Source organism: Pseudophryne corroboree, chromosome 7 (assembly GCF_028390025.1).
Source record: "Pseudophryne corroboree isolate aPseCor3 chromosome 7, aPseCor3.hap2, whole genome shotgun sequence".
NCBI classification, from domain to species: domain Eukaryota; kingdom Metazoa; phylum Chordata; class Amphibia; order Anura; family Myobatrachidae; genus Pseudophryne; species Pseudophryne corroboree.
This window is the reverse complement of record NC_086450.1, coordinates 269,582,133-269,603,655: the sequence shown is the minus strand read 5'-3', so window position 1 is coordinate 269,603,655 and position 21,523 is coordinate 269,582,133. Positions and strand designations below refer to the sequence as shown.

The window sequence follows — 21,523 nt, the reverse complement described above, 5'->3', positions numbered from 1 at the left end:
GGGCCTGGAACTGAAAGTGACAGTCCAACAGTGCAAATCGCAGATAAGCCTGATGCAGCAGCGAAATCGGAATGTGGCGGTACGCATCCGTGATATCCAGGGATACTAGGAATTCGCCCTCCTCCAGACCTGATATCACCGCCCTTAGGGACTCCATTTTGAACTTGAACTCCATCAGAAAGGGGTTTAGTGATTTTAAGTTCAGAATGGGCCTGACTGAACCATCCGGTTCGAAAAGGTTCGAATACTAACCTTTGTTCTGCATGTGGGGTGGTACTGGCACAATGACCTGTGCCTCCACCAACTTCTGGACGGCTTCTTGCAGGACAGTCCTGTCTGCCAGCAGAGCTGGCAAGCCTGATCTGAAAAATCGGTGAGGAGGGAAATTTTGAAATTCCAGCCTGTACCCCTGGGACACAATATCTTGCACCCGGGGGCCAGGCTGGAGTACACCCAGACGTGACTGAAATGCCTGAGTCTTGCTCCCACCGGCCCCACCTCCGGGGCGTGCAGTCCACCGTCATGCGGAGGACTTTGGTGTACCTGAAGCAGGTTTCTGTTCCTGGGAACCTGCAGCCACAAGTTTCTTTTTGGCCGACCTCTCCGAAAGAAGGTGTTGGATGGTTTTGCCTTTCTGGGCTTGTTAGACCAAAAGGACTGTGGTGTAACTGAAGAAAAGGGTTTCTTCGGAGCAGGTGTAGCTGACGGAAGGAAGGGTGACTTACCAGCCGTAGAGATCCACGCATCTAACGCTTCCCCATAGAGAGCCTGACCTGTGTAGGGTAGGGTCTCCACACTTCTCCTGGATTCCGCGTCGGCAGACCACTGGGGCAACCACAGCCCTCGACAAGCCGATACTGACATGGAGGAAATCCCCGCAGCCATGGAACCCAGGTCCTTCATGGATTCTACCAGAAATCCTGCCGAATCCTGAATGTTACGTAAAAGCAATTTAACATCACATTTCTCCATAGTATCCAAATCCTCAAGTAACGTGTCTGACCACTTTACTATAGCTTTGGAAATCCAAGCACTGGCAATAGTGGGACCTAGTATTTCCCCAGAAGCCGTGTACATGGATTTGAGCGTATTCTCAATTTTACGATCAGCCGGCTCGTTCAAGGCGGTAGATCCTGGAACAGGTAAAACCACCTTTTTTGAGAGTCTGGATAATGACGCGTCAACAATAGGCGTGTTTTCCCATTTTTTTTCTATCCTCTACCAGGAAAGGAAACTCTACCAGAACCCTTTCGGGTATCTGGAATTTCTTATCCGGGTTTTCCCAAGCCTTTTCAAATATAGCATTTAATTCCTTTGACACAGGGAAGGCTAGCGACCTGCTCGGGTGTTGTATCAGCAATATTTAACACATCCCTAATAGCCTTTATCATCAACTGCACCCCTTTTGCAAGGGATGCAGCCCCCCGCAACACATCCCCGTCACCGTCTGTAGTATCAAAATCAGTATCATCCTGCATAGTCTGTGCAAGAGCACGTTTATGTGAATATACAGCGGGGAGCCCTGATGCACCAGAACTGGGCCAGACTGCCATAGAGTTCTGTAAAACCTGAGTTGCAGATTCATTCTGTGCAACCCTGTTAGAAATCATAGATTTGATAGAGGATAACCACTCAGGCTCCCTTGCTGGTATCTGTGCTAAACCAGTGCAATCCTGATTACATGGAATGGGATCATCCTGAGAGGACATATCCTCTGCAGCATATGACACAGAGTCCCTGGACATTGCTTAATGGAGACCACAGACACTCCACACACACAGGGGAGTACAGACAGAGTTTTCCCCCCAAGAATGGCAAGAGAGACACAGAGATTGGAACCATCCCCCACACAGCGCTATTAATATAAAGGGAGACACCTTATCTGTGCTGACTGTGCACCTTAATAGGTTACACAGTCGTTTTGCAGCCTCCCTTCCCCTTCTACAACCCCCTGGTAGCGTGATAGATAGCTGGAGTTGCTGTGGAGGGACTTGCTCTTCACTGTCAGCGCTGTGCAGGCAGGAAAATGGCACTGAAACGCTGCTGGGTCTGCTCTGAGAGACTCCGCCCCCAAAATGGCGCTGTGTTCCCGCTCTTCACAGCATTATACTGGCCTGAGGATTGATGCTGGCCGAGATACAGGGACCCTGACAGGCTGTGTGACCAGTGTAGGGCATAGGCGCTGGCTCAGGGCGCCCCTCACAGCGCCGCACTATGTACTGCTGAGCCTCCGGAGTGCAGTTAATACTGCGCTCCTACCCTGATGCCACCATCTTCACACTGGCCCCTCCGCTTGCTAGGGAGGTCGATGACTCACTCGCCACAATCTTCAGCTCTGCAAGGGGGTGGCGGCATGCTGCTGGGGTGAGTGATCCCCTGCGGCGGGTAATGATCTATCCCCTCTGGAGCTTAGTGTCCAGTCAGCGGAGACAGTGGCTTAGACCCCGCAGGGCGGACACTGCTCCCCCCTTCAGTCCCTCGCTGCAGGGAGGCTGTTGCCAGCAGCCTCCCTGTAAAATAATAAACGCTAAAACTTTACTAAGGAAACTAGAGAGCTTCCCTAGCGGTGACCGGCTCCTCCGGGCACATTTTATAAACTGAGTCTGGTAGGATGGGTATAGAGGGAGGAGCCAGCCCACACTCTCAAACTGCCAATGGCCCCTGGTGGACCTGTCTATACCCCATGGTACTAATGTGGACCCCAGCATCCTCTAGGACATAAGAGAAAAATCAGGATTTTGGTACTTACCGATAAATCCCTTTCTCCGATTCCACAGGGGCCACTGGAGCGTAGTTACAATGGGGAAATAGTAGGCAGTAATTGGGAGCTGGCACTTTAAAATTCTCACACTGTGGCTAGCTCCTTCCCTACTATCTCCCCTCCAAGCCAGTCTACGTAAAACTGTGCCCGAGGAGAGCTGTAATAAACAAACCGTAAGGTAGAGGAGGTTAATGACGCCCTGTAACCCAGGATAAACACAAACCCAACCTGGAACAGAACCTAACAAACAACCGTCTAGCCCGAACTCAACAAGCAGTCATATGGTGATCTGCAAACCGTTAAGCAAAAAACAAGGAGGAACAGCGCTGGGCGGGCGTCCAGTGGCCCCTGTGGAATCGGAGAAAGGGATTTATCGGTAAGTACCAAAATCCTGATTTCTCCTTCATCCACTAGGGGCCACTGGAGCGTAGTTACAATGGGGACGTCCCAGAGCTCCCAAAACGGGTGGGAGAGCGCTGAGAGTCCTGTAAAACCGCTCGGCCAAAGTGAGATGCAGAGGCCGCAAAAGTGTCAAACTTGTAGAATTTGACAAAACGAATGTCGGTCTGACCAAGTAGCCGCGCGACAAAGTATTCATGGAGACCCCACCGGCAGCTGCCCACGAAGGTCCCACCACGCACGTAAAGTGCGCTGAAATGGAAAACGGAGGCTCCCGAGCAACCGCCAAGAAGACTGTATCCAACAGCCCAGCATATGCTGGGACCCTGGCTATTTAGTACGGGAGCATCGTACAGAATAAAGAAGAAAAAACCCTTCGTCGAATAGCCTAAGACCTCTGTAGAGAAAGTCAGCGAGCCCTGACAACAGTCAAAGAGGACTGAAAAACACTAGTGTCAGATTTATATGAAAAACGGACATGCCCTTTGGGAGAAACGACCGCTGAGGCCGAAGCTCAGCCGGGGGAGTTGCTAATAGAGTACTCCCTGAAAGAGAGCCCGAACTTACGGGCGCCAGGCTAATTTCTTTTGGAAGAAAACCGAAAAAGGCAGGGACCGAAAATTCAGGTCAATGTGGTTTGAAGCGCAGCGGAGCAAAACCTCCCAGAGAAACCAAAGATTACGGCTGAATGGTAACTGAAAGAAGGGGAAAACCCCCTTTTATCCTTATTATGTCCCATACAGCTTTCCAAAAGTGGCAAAAGCGAGAAGAGGTAACAGACTTCTGAAATCGGGGCCTAGTAGGCCTAACCGAACTAGGGAACTCCTCCCTTCTGAGGGCTGTGAACAATCACACGGTTAAATGAAACCAGTGTAAGATTGAACAAAGAAAAGGACCCTGTTGAAGTAGACAGTCCAGTCGAGGTAGGAGCCAAGGCTCCTCTACCGACAACAGGTGTAGCCGTATCTTCAAGTCATGGGTGGCCCAACCAGAGCCACCGAGAGGACTAGCACGCATATTCTCCTCCTGTGTTACCGAAAGTGAGGTAGAAATAGAAAAGGAGGCAGGATAGAATAACCAGAAACTCCCAGGAGCCCTGAGGGCATCCTCGGCTACTGCCACCAGAGCTCACGTCGGTGAGTAGTAAAGGGTTAAAGAGTCAGTCAGAACGCCCTGAGGTCGATTCGAAATCTCCGCCCACAGCAGACCAGCTGACAAAACTCCGGGGAATGTTCCCTCACCCAGGAGTCTGACCTGGTGGCCTGATCTGGAAAGAAGATTGTTGTCCCCCGCTCAGAGGGGAATGTAGGCGACCACTCATTGCGTCGCAGCTTGACTGAAGAAATAGAGTACCTGGTACCGAGGAAGGAAAAATCCTCCGACGGACCCTGTTGAGAAAACGTTTATGAGGAGCATAAATCGGATCTTCAGAAGCCACATAATGTACAGAGTGGGATAGTAGCAGTAGATTGTCCCATTAGGGAACCAACGTCAACCCCTTGAAAAAGAGTTATTCTGTGATCTTCCTGAACCCTGTGGGAGCGGAAGAGAGACCGAAAGAAAAGGACTTACAGTGAAAATGAGAATCCTGTAATGCGACTGAGTAAAGCCCGATGAGGAAACCCAACGGAAATCAGTAAACAGGCATCCCTGAAGACAAGGGACGCGTAAAACTCCCTTTCTTGTTCAACTAGCAATCACAGACTGAAAGGATTCTAAGGCCAGAATAGGCCTGGCCGAGCCAACTGGCTTCGGAACGTGAAAAGAAGACAAAGGCCTGAGAACTGTCCCGATTCAAATGATATGTAAAAAACAGGGATCAACACCCTTTGCGGTTAGAAGCATATGGAGCGCCGCCTGCATTATGACTCTCTTGTCATCGTAAATTGGTCGACCCCTGCCGAGGGACTCCCGAGACGGTTGTACTCCCAAATCTAGTCTGTAACCGCCCAAGCCTTCTTCCACCGACCTGCGCCTACCCTGGGACCCTCCAGGTGGTAGGAAAGTCTGACCTTTAGTGTGTGTATAGGATGATGTAAAATCAGACTGGACCGAGGATGCTGAACCTCTGCTTCAGCTTTTTTTTTTTTTTCTTCTGAGATCCCCTGGCGACAGAGATATCGCCCGTGTGGAATCGGAAGCCTGAAAGGGCACGGTAAAAATCTAAAGGAAAGACCGGTAAAGGTCTGTCTTGGAGCTGGGGCAGAAGTAGGAGAAAGTAAAGTGGACTTACCTCCAATGGTTCCAGAAATCCTGCAGAAAGTTCCTTCCCCTGAACCATCTGCCCCATAGGATTTCATGTTCACCTGTCACTGTCGCAGCCCCAGAGGTCGTCGGGTTAAGACAGCCCAAAGCGAAAATGCAGGTTCCGAGACTGCAGACGTGGAGACCTCCAAAGAACATAAAGCAGAATCGTGATTCTGACCCGTACCAAAGTATCAATTGATCCGGATGCGAAACATCCTGTAACCTAGAGGACAATTGTTCCACAACCTACCTGCTCCGGACAAGGTAGAACCCTGCTGCCGTATATGTCTTCGATGGATCCCTGAGCAAGGTTGCCTCAGGAAAACGGCAGCTTGTTGGACCGGCGATACATCGAGGGGTATACCCTGGAGAGGTTCTGATACCCTTTCCTGCCGTCTGCGGGGAAAGGATAGGAAAACAAACATTGTTTGATACCTGAAATTGTGTATTCGGGTGTCTGCCGGCCGTCTACCGGAGCCTGCCCAGCTCATCCGAAACTGGACCAGTCGCTGTCATTTCGTCATCGGCGTCGAACCCTGATGGACTTGACGTGTCCGCCTCCTTTACCTGCAGTCTCAGACGAACTGCTGTATAATGCACCTGGATATTCTGAGACACAGGTTCAGACTCCACAGAAAACAGACATCATCAGTATTGTAACATGGAAGGTTAGCAAGGTTCCTTTAGAAACCTGGAGAGGTGAAATGACGTACAAGGTCTCTGGTTACCAGTGACATTACCTGTATAATCTGAGCTGTTCAAACAGGAGTGTCCTGCAGGGGCGTGGAGGGCTCTGCAGATGGCTCCACCGCATACTTCACACCTAAGAGGGAATTCTTTGACTATCCCAGGTGAGACAAACGAAAGGAGAAAAGGTGGGTTAAATAAACACAGCCCTATGTAAGGTCTGCACTATAATGTGTAGTGACCGACACGATTCAAATAAACTTTCTGGAGCAGCGGAGACCTGAACCAGTAACGCTGCGCTGTGGGACAGGAGTCTTAGCCCTAGGCTATAGGAGCTCTCCTTAAAGTTTTGTTTGGATTCAAACCCCTGTTCAGATATCCGCTACTAGCGTACTGAGCCACAGCGCTATTTGTCTGATGCCTTACACACATTCCCCAATTACAAATAGCATTAGTAACTAGTGACACCAAGGAATAATAAAGGGAAGGCAACACCCCGCCCTGTATGTAGTGTACCGCGAATTAAGGTGCACCCGATGTTTCTCGGAGGTTCCGCTGGCTTTTCAAAATGGTGACCAGCCTGTGAGAAAAGATGGGTGAAAATGTTATGTGGCAAGGTGGGGTATTCTGTTTCTAGAAAACATTGCGGAAGTGTTTGTTTTATCCCCTATATATGGTATTGTATGGATATATCTATATACATACCCACACACACTTAAATATATATATACAAACATATCTATATATATCTATATACACACACCACAGTGAACCCATGCACCTAATAGGGCAGATAAATACTGTGCACCTAATAGGGTAGAAAAATACTGTGCACCTAATAGGGCAGATAAATACTGTGCACCTAATAGGGCAGATAAATATTGTGCACCTAATAGGGCAGATAAATACTGTGCACCTAATAGGGCAGATAAATACTGTGCACCTAATAGGGCAGATAAATACTGTGCACCTAATAGGGCAGATAAATACTGTGCACCTAATAGGGCAGATAAATACTGTGCACCTAATAGGGCAGATAAATACTGTGCACCTAATAGGGCAGATAAATATTGTGCACCTAATAGGGTAGATAAATACTGTGCACCTAATAGGGCAGATAAATATTGTGCACCTAATAGGGTAGATAAATACTGTGTATTTGTAGGGTAAAGAAATACTGCACAGTAGATTTTTAATTATTAATGAGCTGAGTCCCAGCTCCTGTAATAGAGCAGATTCCCTGATCTAAATGTCTGAAATGGGGCAGAGGACTCCCCTGCAGGAGGAATGTAGCCAAAGCAAGATGTAACAATATTTCTGCAGCACACTGCACAGAAAAGCTACAAACTCCAGAGACAGGTGTGTTGCCTAGAGACAATGAGAGCTGGGAGCCTCCACCGGGGGGAATAAGCTTCACCCCCCTTCCCCCCTCATACCTTATACATGTAAAGAATCCTCCCTGCACAGCCAGGAGAGGAAAGGAGCTTTCAGTGGCCCGGGGAGCGGGGGACTGTGGAGCGGCGTCTCGTCATGCTGCAGCGGCTGGGGAGCGGAGAAAGCCCGCCGTACAGAGCGGGAGTTAGCTCCGCCCCCTCCGCTTCGGCGCCAAATTCAAATCCGCTGTATAGTAAGCGGAAAGCGCCCATGCATCCCCCGGCCGCCTGTATGCTGCGGCCGGGGAGCGATGTGCGGCCGGGGAGCGGAAAGCCTGAGCCTGCCCCCCTGCTCCGGTCACTTTCAAATTAAAACCGCACTATCATCCGGCTGCCTTTAAGTGTGTATGCTGCGGCCGGGGAGAGTGTGTCCTTTGCTGGAATCGAACCCTAGCTCGTGGGCATCGTAACCATAGGTGTTACAACTCTGCCATGAGAGCTATGCTAATTATTACACAGATATATGATATATGTAAATGTATCACCCGGCTGCCTGTATGCTGCAGCCGGGGAGTGAAGAGCGCTGAGCCCGCTTACAGAGCGGGCAGAAGCTCCGCCCCCCACATAATGGTTGCACTCCAGCCTGTCTGACTGGAGAGTATAGGGGAGCCTGTCCATCCATGTATTAAAACACTGAAACTGAAAAATGTAAGAACATACATCAGTCTGGAGGGGGAGGGGGGGAGATTGTACTCACCGCTTCCTTCCGTCAGGCGTTTCGACCCAGCGGCCCCGACACGCGCCGCACGCAGCGGTGTCCGGCCATTTTTGATACTCACCGCTGCCATGCTGCCGGAATCTTCTGCTGGATGGAGTGGCCCCGACACGCGCCGCACGCAGCGGTGTCCGGCCAACTCAGGAGAGCTCAGTGTCTCCCTCAGCCGGGGCCCATCCCGAGCCGCACGCAGCTGCGATGGGACCCCGCCGGCAGCTCCCGCGGTGCAGACTGGCAGTGGCAGAGCTGCCAGTCTGTGAGTGTGTGAAAGAAAAAGAAAATAATAAAGAAAAAATTCTTCAGCTAAACCCAAGTGAACCAGCTACCTCGGGCACTAAACTAAGACTGGCTTGGAGGGGAGATAGTAGGGGAGGAGCTAGCCACAGTGTGAGAATTTTAAAGTGCCAGCTCCCAATTACTGCCTACTATTTCCCCATTGTAACTACGCTCCAGTGGCCCCTAGTAGATGAAGGAGAAATAAGATTTTACTCACCGGTAAATCTATTTCTCGTAGTCCGTAGTGGATGCTGGGAACTCCGTAAGGACCATGGGGAATAGCGGGCTCCGAAGGAGGCTGGGCACTCTAGAAAGATTTATGACTACCTGGTGTGCACTGGCTCCTCCCACTATGACCCTCCTCCAAGCCTCAGTTAGGACACTGCGCCCGGACGAGCTGACATAATAAGGAAGGATTTTGAATCCCGGGTAAGACTCATACCAGCCACACCAATCACACCGTACAACTCGTGATACTATATCCAGTTTGACAGTATGAAAACAACTGAGCCTCTCAACAGATGGCTCAACAATAACCCTTTAGTTAGCAATAACTATTTACAAGTATTGCAGACAAAAATAGAATAGAAACCCTCCACATAGAATAGCGCACACATAAAAATACTTATTGATTTGATGGATCTTTCAAAGTCTCGTGTGACCTCAAAAAAACAAAAAAGAATGCATATAGTGTTATATCTTTAAAGCATTTCTACTAAGTCTTTATGGGGAAACTCGTACCCTTAACTTTGTCTATCGGATTAATGATAGACAAAAAAGCGTCTGAAACTCCAATTGATCACACAGGGTCCCTCCTCTTAAAGAATCCTCCTTCTGAGACTTTCAACCGTGCCTCCTCAGGATGTTACATGTGAAAACAGAGATTCGCCACCATAGTGTAAAACCATAAATTTATTTTCACAAACAAAGATAAAAATTAGCCTCCCACCCTTATAGGTGGTCTACTAATCGACAAGTAGACAAAACAGTTAAAAACAGCCAAATTATGACATCTGCAAATATCGGACTCCTACCAGATGGAGTGGTCTATTCTGAAAAATAGACTTTTTCGCAGGATTAATGAAGAGACCTCAGGCGTCCCTGGAAGGTGAGGAGGGGCTCTGCGAACGGAGGACCACTACCCAGGACGAAGGACTGTTTCCAGGGACGCCTGAGGTCTCTTCATTAATCCTGCGAAAAAGTCTATTTTTCAGAATAGACCACTCCATCTGGTAGGAGTCCGATATTTGCAGATGTCATAATTTGGCTGTTTTTAACTGTTTTGTCTACTTGTCGATTAGTAGACCACCTATAAGGGTGGGAGGCTAATTTTTATCTTTGTTTGTGAAAATAAATTTATGGTTTTACACTATGGTGGCGAATCTCTGTTTTCACATGTAACATCCTGAGGAGGCACGGTTGAAAGTCTCAGAAGGAGGATTCTTTAAGAGGAGGGACCCTGTGTGATCAATTGGAGTTTCAGACGCTTTTTTGTCTATCATTAATCCGATAGACAAAGTTAAGGGTACGAGTTTCCCCATAAAGACTTAGTAGAAATGCTTTAAAGATATAACACTATATGCATTCTTTTTTGTTTTTTTGAGGTCACACGAGACTTTGAAAGATCCATCAAATCAATAAGTATTTTTATGTGTGCGCTATTCTATGTGGAGGGTTTCTATTCTATTTTTGTTCATCTATATCTGTGAAGTGTTGGTGGAACTTCATTCCCTCTACTAAGAAAAGCAGCCACGTGTGCGCAATTGTGACTGTCTATCTATTTTCTGTGCACAAGTATTGCAGACAATCCGCACTTGGGATGGGCGCCCAGCATCCACTACGGACTACGAGAAATAGATTTACCGGTGAGTAAAATCTTATTTTCTCTAACGTCCTAGTGGATGCTGGGAACTCCGTAAGGACCATGGGGATTATACCAAAGCTCCCAAACGGGCGGGAGAGTGCGGATGACTCTGCAGCACCGAATGAGAGAACTCAAGGTCCTCCTCAGCCAGGGTATCAAATTTGTAGAATTTTGCAAACGTGTTTGCCCCTGACCAAGTAACAGCTCGGCAAAGTTGTAAAGCCGAGACCCCTCGGGCAGCCGCCCAAGATGAGCCCACCCTCCCTGTGGAATGGGCTTTCACTGATTTAGGATGCGGCAGTCCAGCCGCAGAATGCTCCTGCTGAATCGTGTCACAGATCCAGCGAGCGATAGTCTGCTTAGAAGCAGGAGCACCCAGCCTGTTGGGTGCATACAGGATAAATAGCGAGTCAATTTTCCTGACTCTAGCCGTCCTGGAAACATAATTTTTCAAGGCCCTGACTACGTCCAGTAACTTGGAATCCTCCAAGTCCCTAGCAGCTGCAGGCACCACAATAGGTTGGTTCAAGTGAAAAACTGATACCACCTTAAGGAGAAACTGGGGACGAGTCCTCAATTCTGCCCTATCCATATGGAAAATCAGATAAGGACTTTTATATGACAAAGCCGCCAATTCTGATACACGCCTGGCCGAAACCAAGGCCAATAACATGACCACTTTCAACGTGAGATATTTTAGATCCACGGTTTTTAGTGGTTCAAACCAATGTGATTTTAAGAAACTCAACACCACGTTGAGATCCCAAGGTGCCACTGGAGGCACAACTGGGGGCTGAATATGCAGCACTCCTTTTACAATGTCTGAACTTCAGTTATTGAAGCTAATTTTTTCTGGAAGAAAATCGACAGAGCCGAGATCTGTATCTTAATGGAGCCTAATTTTAGGCCCATAGACACTCCTGCTTGTAGGAAATGCAGAAATCGACCTAGTTGAAATTCCTCTGTTGGGGCCTTTTTGGCCTCACACCAAGCAACATATTTCCGCCATATGCAGTGATAATGTTTTGCAGTAACATCTTTCCTGGCTTGAATCAGCGTAGGAATGACTTCCTCCGGAATGCCCTTTTCCTTTAGGATCCGGCGTTCAACCCCCATGCCATCAAAACGTAGCCGCGGTAAGTCTTGGAACAGACAGGGCCCCTGCTGCAGCAGGTCCTGTCTGAGCGGCAGAGGCCATGGGTCCTCTGATATATAGTTTCTTGAAGTTCTGGGTACCAGGCTCTTCTTGGCCAATCCGGAACCACGAGTATCGTTCTTACTCCTCGCCTTCTTATTATTCTCAGTACCTTTGGTATGAGAGGCAGAGGGGGGAACACATAAACCGACTGGTACACCCACGGTGTTACCAGAGCGTCCACAGCTATCGCCTGAAGGTCCCTTGACCTGGCGCAATATCTTTTATAGCGTTTTGTTGAGGCGGGACGTCTTCATGTCCACCTGTGGCCTTTCCCAATGGTGTACAATCCTTTGGAAGACTTCTGGATGAAGTCCCCACACTCTCGGGTGGAAGTCGTGTCTGCTGAGAAGATCTGCTTCCCAGTTGTCCACTCCGGGAATGAACACTGCTGACAGTGCTAACACATGATTTTCCGCCCATCGGAGAATCCTTGTGGCTTCTGCCATCGCCATCCTGCTTCTTGTGCCGCCCTGTTGGTTTACATGGGCGATTGCCGTGATGTTGCCTGATTGGATCAGGACCGGCTGGTTTTGAAGCAGAGGCCTTGCCTGACTCAGGGCATTGTAAATGGCCCTCTGTTCCAGAATATTTATGTAGGGAAGTCACCTGACTTGACCAAAGTCCCTGGAAGGTTCTTCCCTGTGTGACTGCCCCCCAGCCTCAAAGGCTGGCATCCATGGTCACTAGGACCTAGTCCTGTATGTCGAACCTGCGGCCCTCTTGAAGATGGGCACTCTGCAGCCACTACAGTAGAGATACCCTGGTCCTTGGAGACAGGGTTATCAGCCTAATGCATCTGAAGATGCGACCCGGACCACTTATACACGACAAAAGAGGTGATCTCCCAGCGACGCTATGTATGACTTCCTGATCCGTATATGTTCCTGTTCCTCAGAGAGAAAACACAATACGCAATATGTCCATTAGCATATGGTTGTACTTTGATGGACTTCTAAAGTCACTCCTCTTAGTGACTGACCTGGGTTAAATGAGATGCATTCACGTAACAGTTTCTTTAATACTGCATGCACTTGACCTTCATCAGCTTATCTACACCAGGCTTACCTTTCTTATAAGCCCTATGTGCGTTGAAAGGTATCTTTTCCGGTCTTTATGCGACCCGGACCACTTGTCTAACAGGTCCCCCTGAAAAGTTCTTGCATGGAACCTGCCGAATGGGATTGCTTCGTAGGAAGCTATCATTTTTCCCAGGACTCGCGTGCAATGATGCACCGATAACTGTTTTGGCTTCAGGAGGTCTCTGACTAGAGATGACAGCTCCTTGGCTTTCTCCTCCTGGAGAAACACTTATTTCTGGTCTGTGTCCAGAACCATCCCCAGGAACAGTAGACGTGTCGTAGGAACCAGCTGTGACTCTGGACTGTTTAGAATCCAACCGTGCTGTTGTAGCACTTTCCAAAATAGTGCTACCCCGACTAGCAACTGCTCCTTGGACCTCGCCCTTATAAGGAGATTGTCCAAGTACGGGATAATTAAAAACTCCCCTTTTCGAAGGAGTATCCTCATTCCGGCCATTACCATGGTAACACCCTCGGTGCCATGTACAGTCCAAACGGCAGAGTCTGGACTTGGTAATGGTAATCCTGTACCACAATCTGAGGTACTCCTGGCGAGGATAGTAAATAGGGACATGCAGGTAAGCATCCTTGATGTCCCGGGATACCATGTAATCCCCCTCGTCCAGGCTTGCAATAACCGCCCTGAGCGATTCCATCTTGAACTTGAATTTTTTATGTATGTGTTCAAGGATTTTAAATATAAAAAAGGGTCACACCGAACCATGCGGTTTCGGTACCCCAAAACCTTGTGGAATAGTAACCCCGTCCTTGTTGGAGTAGGGGCACCTTAAGTATTACCTGCTGGGAATACAGCTTATTAATTGCCTCTAGCACAGCCTCCCTGCCTGAGGGAGTTGTCGGCAAGGCATATTTGAGGAAACGGCGGGGGGAAGACATATCGAATTCCAGGTTGACCCCTGAAATACTACTTGAATGAAACAGGGATCCACCTGTGAGCGAGCCCACTGATCGATGAAATTTTTGAGACGGCCCCCCACCGTACCTGGCTACACCTTTGGAGCCCCCGCGTCATGCTGTGGACTCAGAGGAAGCGAGAGAAGAATTATGATTCTGGGAACAGGCTGACTGGTGCAGCTTTTTCCCTCTTCCCTTGTCTCTGTACAGAAAGGCAGCGCCTTTGACCCGCTTGCTTTTCTGAAGCCGAAAGGACTGTACCTGATAATACAGTGCTTTCTTAGTCTGTGAGGAAAATTGAGGTAAAAATATTTCTTCCCAGCTGTTGCTGCGGATACGAGGTCCCAGAGACCATCCCCAAATAATTCCTCACCCTTATAAGGCAGAATCTCTATGCGCCTTTTAAGGGCAGCATCACCTGTCCAGTGACAGGTCTCTAATACCCTCCTGACAGAATGGACATTACATTCATTTTGGATGCCAGCCGGCAAAATATCCCTCTGTGCATCCCTCATATATAAGACGACGTCTTTAATATGTTCTCATGTTTGACAGGGTCACCGACCACGCTGCAGCAGCACGCTCTGCAGGTTTCAGTCTAGTACCTGAGTGTGTAAATACAGACTTCAGGATAGCCTCCTGCTTTTTATCAACAGGTACCTTCAAAGTGGCCGTTCCTAAAACGGCAGTGCCAAACCTATTTTGACAACCGTGTGAGCGCCTTATCCACCCTAGGGGATATCTCCCAGCGTAACTTATCCTCTGGCGGGAAAAGGTACGCCATCAGTAACTTTTTAGAAATTACCAGTTTCTTATCAGGGGGAACCCACGCTTTTCACACACTTCATTCAATCATCTGATGGGGGAACAAAACACTGCCTGCTTTTTCTCCCCAAACATAAAAACCCATTTTTAGAGGTTAATGTCAGAAATGTGTAACACATTTTTTATTGCCGGGATCAAGTCACGGATGTTCCTAGTGGATTGTGTATATGTCTCAACCTTGTCGACACTGGAGTCAGACTCCGTGTCGACATCTGTGTCTGCCATCTGAATGAGCGGGCGTTTTTGAGCCCCTGATGGCCTTTGAGACGCCTGGGCAGGCACGGGCTGAGAAGCCGGCTGTCCCACAGCTGTTACGTCATCCACCCTTTTATGTAAGGAGTTGACACTGTCGGTTAATACCTTTTACCTAACCATCCACTCTGGTGTCGGCCCCACAGGGGGCGACATCACATTTATCGGCATCTGCTCCGTCACTATATAAGCCTCCACCTCAAACATGTCGACACAGCTGTACCGACACACCGCACACACACAGGGAATGCTCTGACTGAGGACAGGACCCACAAAGCCCTTTGGGGAGACAGAGAGAGAGTATGCCAGCACACACCAGAGCGCTATATAATGTGGGGATTAACACTATAACTGAGTGAATTTTTCCCCCATAGCTGCTTGTATATACAATATTGCGCCTAAATTTAGTGCCCCCCCTCTCTTTTTAACCCTTTGAGCCTGAAAACTACAGGGGAGAGCCTTGGGAGCTTTCTTCCAGTTGCACTGTGAAGAGAAAATGGCGCCAGTGTGTCTGAGGGAGATAGCTCCGCCCCTTTTCCGCGGCCTATTCTCCCGCTTTTCTCTGGATTCTGGCAGGGGTATTTACCACATATATAGCCTCTGGGGCTATATATTGTGGTATTTTTGCCAGCCAAGGTGTTTTTATTGCTGCTCAGGGCCCCCAAGCGCCCTGCACCCTCAGTGACCGGTGTGTGAAGTGTGCATGAGGAGCAATGGCGCACAGCTGCAGTGCTGTGCGCTACCTTGGTGAAGACTGATGTCTTCTGCCGCCGATTTTCCGGACCTCTTCTTGCTTCTGGCTCTGTAAGGGGGACGGCGGCGCGGCTCCGGGACCGAACACCAAGGACTGGGCCTGCGGTCGATCCCTCTGGAGCTAATGGTGTCCAGTAGCCTAAGAAGCCCAATCCGGCTGCAAGCAGGCGAGTTCGCTTCTTCTCCCCTTAGTCCCTCGCTGCAGTGAGCCTGTTGCCAGCAGGTCTCACTGAAAATAAAAAACCTAAATCTATACTTTCTTTCTAGAGGCTCAGGAGAGCCCCTAGTGTGCATCCAACCTCGGCCGGGCACAAGATCTAACTGAGGCTTGGAGGAGGGTCATAGTGGGAGGAGCCAGTGCACACCAGGTAGTCATAAATCTTTCTAGAGTGCCCAGCCTCCTTCGGAGCCCGCTATTCCCCATGGTCCTTACGGAGTTCCCAGCATCCACTAGGACGTTCGAGAAATATAATATACATGCAGGGTGTATGTACAAGCATGAATTTTAGGGGTCTTGCTCATGCGTAAGACACCTGTACAAGTGCAGAACGGGTCTGGAAATATCACTTGCAGCCCCATCAGCCGCAGTATGATTGACATGGTAGAGCTTTCAGGGGGTGGAGAGTGGGCGACAACTGGCAATGCTTTCACATCTCACTGGCTGCAATGCACAGTGCACCCGCCGCACATGTGCACTGCGCAAAGGGCTTCAGAGTGCGACTGCTGTTGTAGTAGCGATCAGCTCTGAATTAGGCCCCATGTCTCTTTTAAAGATAACATGTCTCTTAAGTAGTGTATTGTACCTAAGAGACTAAAATACTAAATCCGTAACAATAAAGATCTTACCATATATCTGTTGATGTTGTTATGGGTTCATAATTTAATATTTCTGGAGCTAAAAACAAAGGGAATACAATACCACATGAATATGTCAATTTTATATATTTCATCATGCATAGAATCCAGTGTATCATTTCCTCTGGAAATCTGCATTGCTTCAGAGGTGCCATACAATATGTAGCAGAGGAGAGAAAATGGCCGACCACAGACTGGATCTGCACACTGCCATGTGAACATACCAAACAAATCTACAGTATCTCCTCATGTTCCGCTGCTTATCTACTGGGTACCATGACAAACCTAGAACCTAAAAGTGCCTTTCTGGATAATAATCTGGTCTAATACTATAAATATAAAATTACTGTAGTTCAGTTTCCACTAATATTTGACCTATTGATTTTATGGTTTTCATTAAATGGGTAAACAAATCAGAACATTTTGAGATATCCTCCAAAAGAAGATTATGGGGTATATGCAATTGCGGTCAAATTCCCGAAAATTTCGAAAAACGGGACTTTTTCGCCAAAAACAAAAAAAAGACAATGTAATACAGAACTTTTCGTCAAAAAAACGGACTTTTCAAATTCGACTTTTGACAAATTTGACATTTCTGCAATGGTACAAATGCGGCTTTTCAACAAAAGTATATTCAATTGAAAAATGTAACTTCGACAACAGTGCTTTTCGACAGTAAATTCATCATTTTCAATCCGCCTCACTTTGCTGGCGGAATGTAATAAAAAAATGTAAAAACATGTTTGTTTTTTATTGCTAATAGCATATCTATTTATATTAGAAGGGATTAGGTACTTGGTTTGTCTATTTAGGAGGCACAAGTATTATTTATATATATATATATATATATATATATTTTTTAATGGAATGGGTTAAAAACCTGGAAAAAAAAATGCGTGTGTTCCCCCCTCCTAAGCATAACCAGCCTCGGGCTCTTTGAGCCGGTCCTGGTTGTAAAAATACGGGGGGGGGAAATGACAGGGGTCCCCCGTATTTTTGGAACCAGCACCGGGCTCCACTAGCTGGGGAGATAATGCCACAGCCGGGGGACACTTTTAGATCGGTCCTGCAGCCGTGGCATTAAAACCCCAACTAGTCACCCCTGGCCGGGGTACCCTGGAGGAGTGGGGACCCCTTCAATCAAGGGATCCCCCTGCCTCCAGCCACCCAAGGCCAGGGGTGAAGCTCGAGGCTGTTCCCCCCCATCCAAGGGCTGCGGATGGGGGGCTGATAGCCAGAGTGTAAAATGAAAGAATATTGTTTTTTGCAGCAGAACTACAAGTCCCAGCAAGCCTCCCCCGCAAGCTGGTACTTGGAGAACCACAAGTACCAGCATGCGGGGGTAAAACGGGCCCGCTGGTACCTGTAGTTCTACTGCAAAAAAAAATACCCAAATAAAAACAGGACACAGACATTGTGAAAGTAAAAATAAGAATTTACTTACCGATACTTCTATTTCTCACAGTCCGTAGTGGATGCTGGGAACTCCGTAAGGACCATGGGGAATAGCGGCTCCGCAGGAGACTGGGCACAAAAGTAAAGCTTTAGGACTACCTGGTGTGCACTGGCTCCTCCCCCTATGACCCTCCTCCAAGCCTCAGTAAGGATACTGTGCCCGGACGAGCGTACACAATAAGGAAGGATTCATGAATCCCGGGTAAGACTCATACCAGCCACACCAATCACACCGTACAACTTGTGATATGAACCCAGTTAACAGCATGATAACAGAGGAGCCTCTGGAAAGATGGCTCACAACAACAATAACCCGAATCAGTTAACAATAACTATGTACAAGTATTGCAGACAATCCGCACTTGGGATGGGCGCCCAGCATCCACTACGGACTACGAGAAATAGAATTATCGGTAAGTAAATTCTTATTTTCTCTGACGTCCTAGTGGATGCTGGGAACTCCGTAAGGACCATGGGGATTATACCAAAGCTCCCAAACGGGCGGGAGAATGCGGATGACTCTGCAGCACCGAATGAGAGAACTCCAGGTCCTCCTCAGCCAGGGTATCAAATTTGTAGAATTTAGCAAACGTATTTGCCCCTGACCAAGTAGCTGCTCGGCAAAGTTGTAGAGCCGAGACCCCTCGGGCAGCCGCCCAAGAAGAGCCCACCTTCCGTGTGGAATGGGCTTTTACAGATTTTGGCTGTGGCAGGCCTGCCACAGAATGTGCAAGCTGAATTGTACTACAAATCCAACGAGCAATAGTCTGCTTAGAAGCAGGAGCACCCAGCTTGTTGGGTGCATACAGAATAAACAGCGAGTCAGATTTTCTGACTCCAGCCGCCCTGGAAACATATATTTTCAGGGCCCTGACTACGTCCAGCAACTTGGAGTCCTCCAAGTCCCTAGTAGCCGCAGGTACCACAATAGGCTGGTTCAGGTGAAACGCTGAAACCACCTTAGGGAGAAATTGAGGACGAGTCCTCAATTCTGCCCTGTCCGTATGAAAAATCAGGTAAGGGCTTTTACAGGATAAAGCCGCCAATTCTGACACGCGCCTGGCCGAAGCCAAGGCCAACACAACATGACCACTTTCCACGTGAGATATTTTAAATCCACAGATTTAAGCGGTTCAAACCAATGTGATTTTAGGAACCCCAAAACTACATTGAGATCCCAAGGTGCCACTGGAGGCACAAAAAGGAGGCTGTATATGCAGCACCCCCTTGACAAACGTCTGAACTTCAGGCACTGAAGCCAGTTCTTTCTGGAAGAAAATCGACAGGGCCGAAATGTGAACCTTTATGGTTCCCAATTTTAGGCCCATAGACACTCCTGTTTGCAGGAAATGTAGGAATCGACCCAGTTGAAATTCCTCCGTAGGGGCCTTCCTGGCCTCGCACCAAGCAACGTATTTCCGCCAAATGCGGTGATAATGCTTTATGGTTACATCCTTCCTGGCTTTGATCAGGGTAGGGATGACTTCCTCCGGAACGCCTTTCTCTTTCAGGATCCGGCGTTCAACCGCCATGCCGTCAAACGCAGACGCGGTAAGTCTTGGAACAGACAGGGTCCTTGCTGGAGCAGGTCCCTTCTTAGAGGTAGAGGCCATGGGTCCTCTGTAAGCATCTCTTGAAGTTCCGGGTACCAAGTCCTTCTTGGCCAATCCGGAGCCACGAGTATAGTTCTCACTCCTCTCCGTCTTATAATTCTCAGTACCTTGGGTATGAGAGGCAGAGGAGGGAACACATACACTGACTGGTACACCCACGGTGCTACCAGAGCGTCCACAGCTATTGCCTGAGAGTCCCTTGACCTGGCGCAATACCTGTCCAGTTTTTTGTTGAGGCGGGACGCCATCACGTCCACCTTTGGTTTTTCCCAACGGTTTACAATCATGTGGAAGACTTCTGGGTGAAGTCCCCACTCTCCCGGGTGGAGGTCGTGCCTGCTGAGGAAGTCTGCTTCCCAGTTGTCCACTCCCGGAATGAACACTGCTGACAGTGCTATCACATGATTTTCCGCCCAGCGAAGAATCCTTGCAACTTCTGCCATTGCCCTCCTGCTTCTTGTGCCGCCCTGTCTGTTTACGTGGGCGACTGCCGTGATGTTGTCCGACTGGATCAGTATAGGCAGACCTTGAAGCAGAGGTCTTGCTTGGCTTAGAGCATTGTAAATGGCCCTCAACTCCAGAATATTTATGTGAAGTGATGTCTCCAGGCTTGACCACAAGCCCTGGAAATTTCTTCCCTGTGTGACTGCTCCCCAGCCTCGCAGGCTGGCATCTGTGGTCACCAGGACCCAGTCCTGAATGCCGAATCTGCGGCCCTCGAGAAGATGAGCACTCTGCAACCACCACAGGAGAGACACCCTTGTCCTTGGAGACAAGGTTATCCGCTGATGCATCTGAAGATGCGATCCGGACCATTTGTCCAGCAGGTCCCACTGGAATGTTCTTGCGTGGAATCTGCCGAATGGGATTGCTTCATAGGAAGCCACCATTTTTCCCAGGACCCTTGTGCATTGATGCACTGATACTTGGCCTGGTTTTAGTAGGTTTCTGACTAGCTCGGATAACTCCCTGGCTTTCTCTTCCGGGAGAAACACCTTTTTCTGGACTGTGTCCAGGATCATTCCAAGGAATAGAAGACGTGTCGTCGGGATCAGCTGCGATTTTGGGATATTGAGAATCCAACCGTGCTGCCGCAGCACTACTTGAGATAGTGCTACTCCGACTACCAACTGTTCCCTGGATCTTGCCCTTATCAGGAGATCGTCCAAGTAAGGGATAATCAAAACTCCTTTCTTTCGAAGGAGTATCATCATTTCGGCCATTACTTTGGTAAAGACCCGGGGCGCCGTGGACAATCCAAACGGCAGCGTCTGAAACTGATAGTGGCAGTTCTGTACCACAAACCTGAGGTACCCTTGATGAGAAGGGTAAATTGGGACATGGAGGTAAGCATCCTTGATGTCCAGAGACACCATATAATCCCCTTCTTCCAGGTTCGCGATCACTGCTCTGAGTGACTCCATCTTGAATTTGAACCTTTGTATGTAAGTGTTCAAAGATTTTAGATTTAAAATAGGTCTCACCGAGCCGTCCGGCTTCGGTACCACAAACAGTGTGGAATAATACCCCTTTCCCTGTTGCAGGAGGGGTACCTTGATTATCACCCGCTGGGAATACAGCTTGTGAATGGCTTCCAATACCGCCTCCCTGTCGGAGGGAGACGTCTGTAAAGCAGACTTTAGGAAACGGCGAGGGGGAGACGTCTCGAATTCCAATTTTTACCCCTGAGATACCACCTGAAGGATCCAGGGGTCCACTTGTGAGTGAGCCCACTGCGCACTGAAATTCTTGAGACGGGCCCCTACCGTACCCGAGTCCGCTTGTAAAGCCCCAGCGTCATGCTGAGGACTTGGCAGAAGCGGGAGAGGGCTTCTGTTCCTGGGAACTGGCTGTCTGCTGCAGCCTTTTTCCTCTTTCTCTGCCAGGGGGCAGAAAAGAGGAGCCTTTTGCCCTCTTACCCTTATGGGGCAGAAAGGACTGCGCCTGATAATACGGCGTCTTCTTATGTTGAGAGGCTACCTGGGGTAAAAATGTGGATTTCCCAGCAGTCGCCGTGGCCACCAGGTCTGATAGACCTACCCCAAATAACTCCTCCCCTTTATAAGGTAATACTTCCATATGCCTTTTGGAATCCGCATCACCTGACCACTGCCGCGTCCATAACCCCCTTCTGGCAGAAATGGACAGCGCACTTACTCTTGATGCTAGTCGGCAAATATCCCTCTGTGCATCACG

At 48.7% G+C, this 21,523-nt stretch overlaps 1 protein-coding gene across 2 annotated transcripts in view; it reads right to left on the bottom strand.

Moving 5' to 3' along the window:
- STK17B (serine/threonine kinase 17b) overlaps positions 1–21,523 on the bottom strand; it is a 301,296-nt gene that overhangs the window by 24,956 nt on the left and 254,817 nt on the right. For both annotated transcript variants that reach the window (XM_063934142.1, XM_063934141.1), the window contains exon 6: positions 16,251–16,299. In XM_063934142.1, the coding sequence (XP_063790212.1) occupies positions 16,251–16,299 (49 nt within the window). The remainder of the gene's footprint in view (positions 1–16,250; positions 16,300–21,523) is intronic.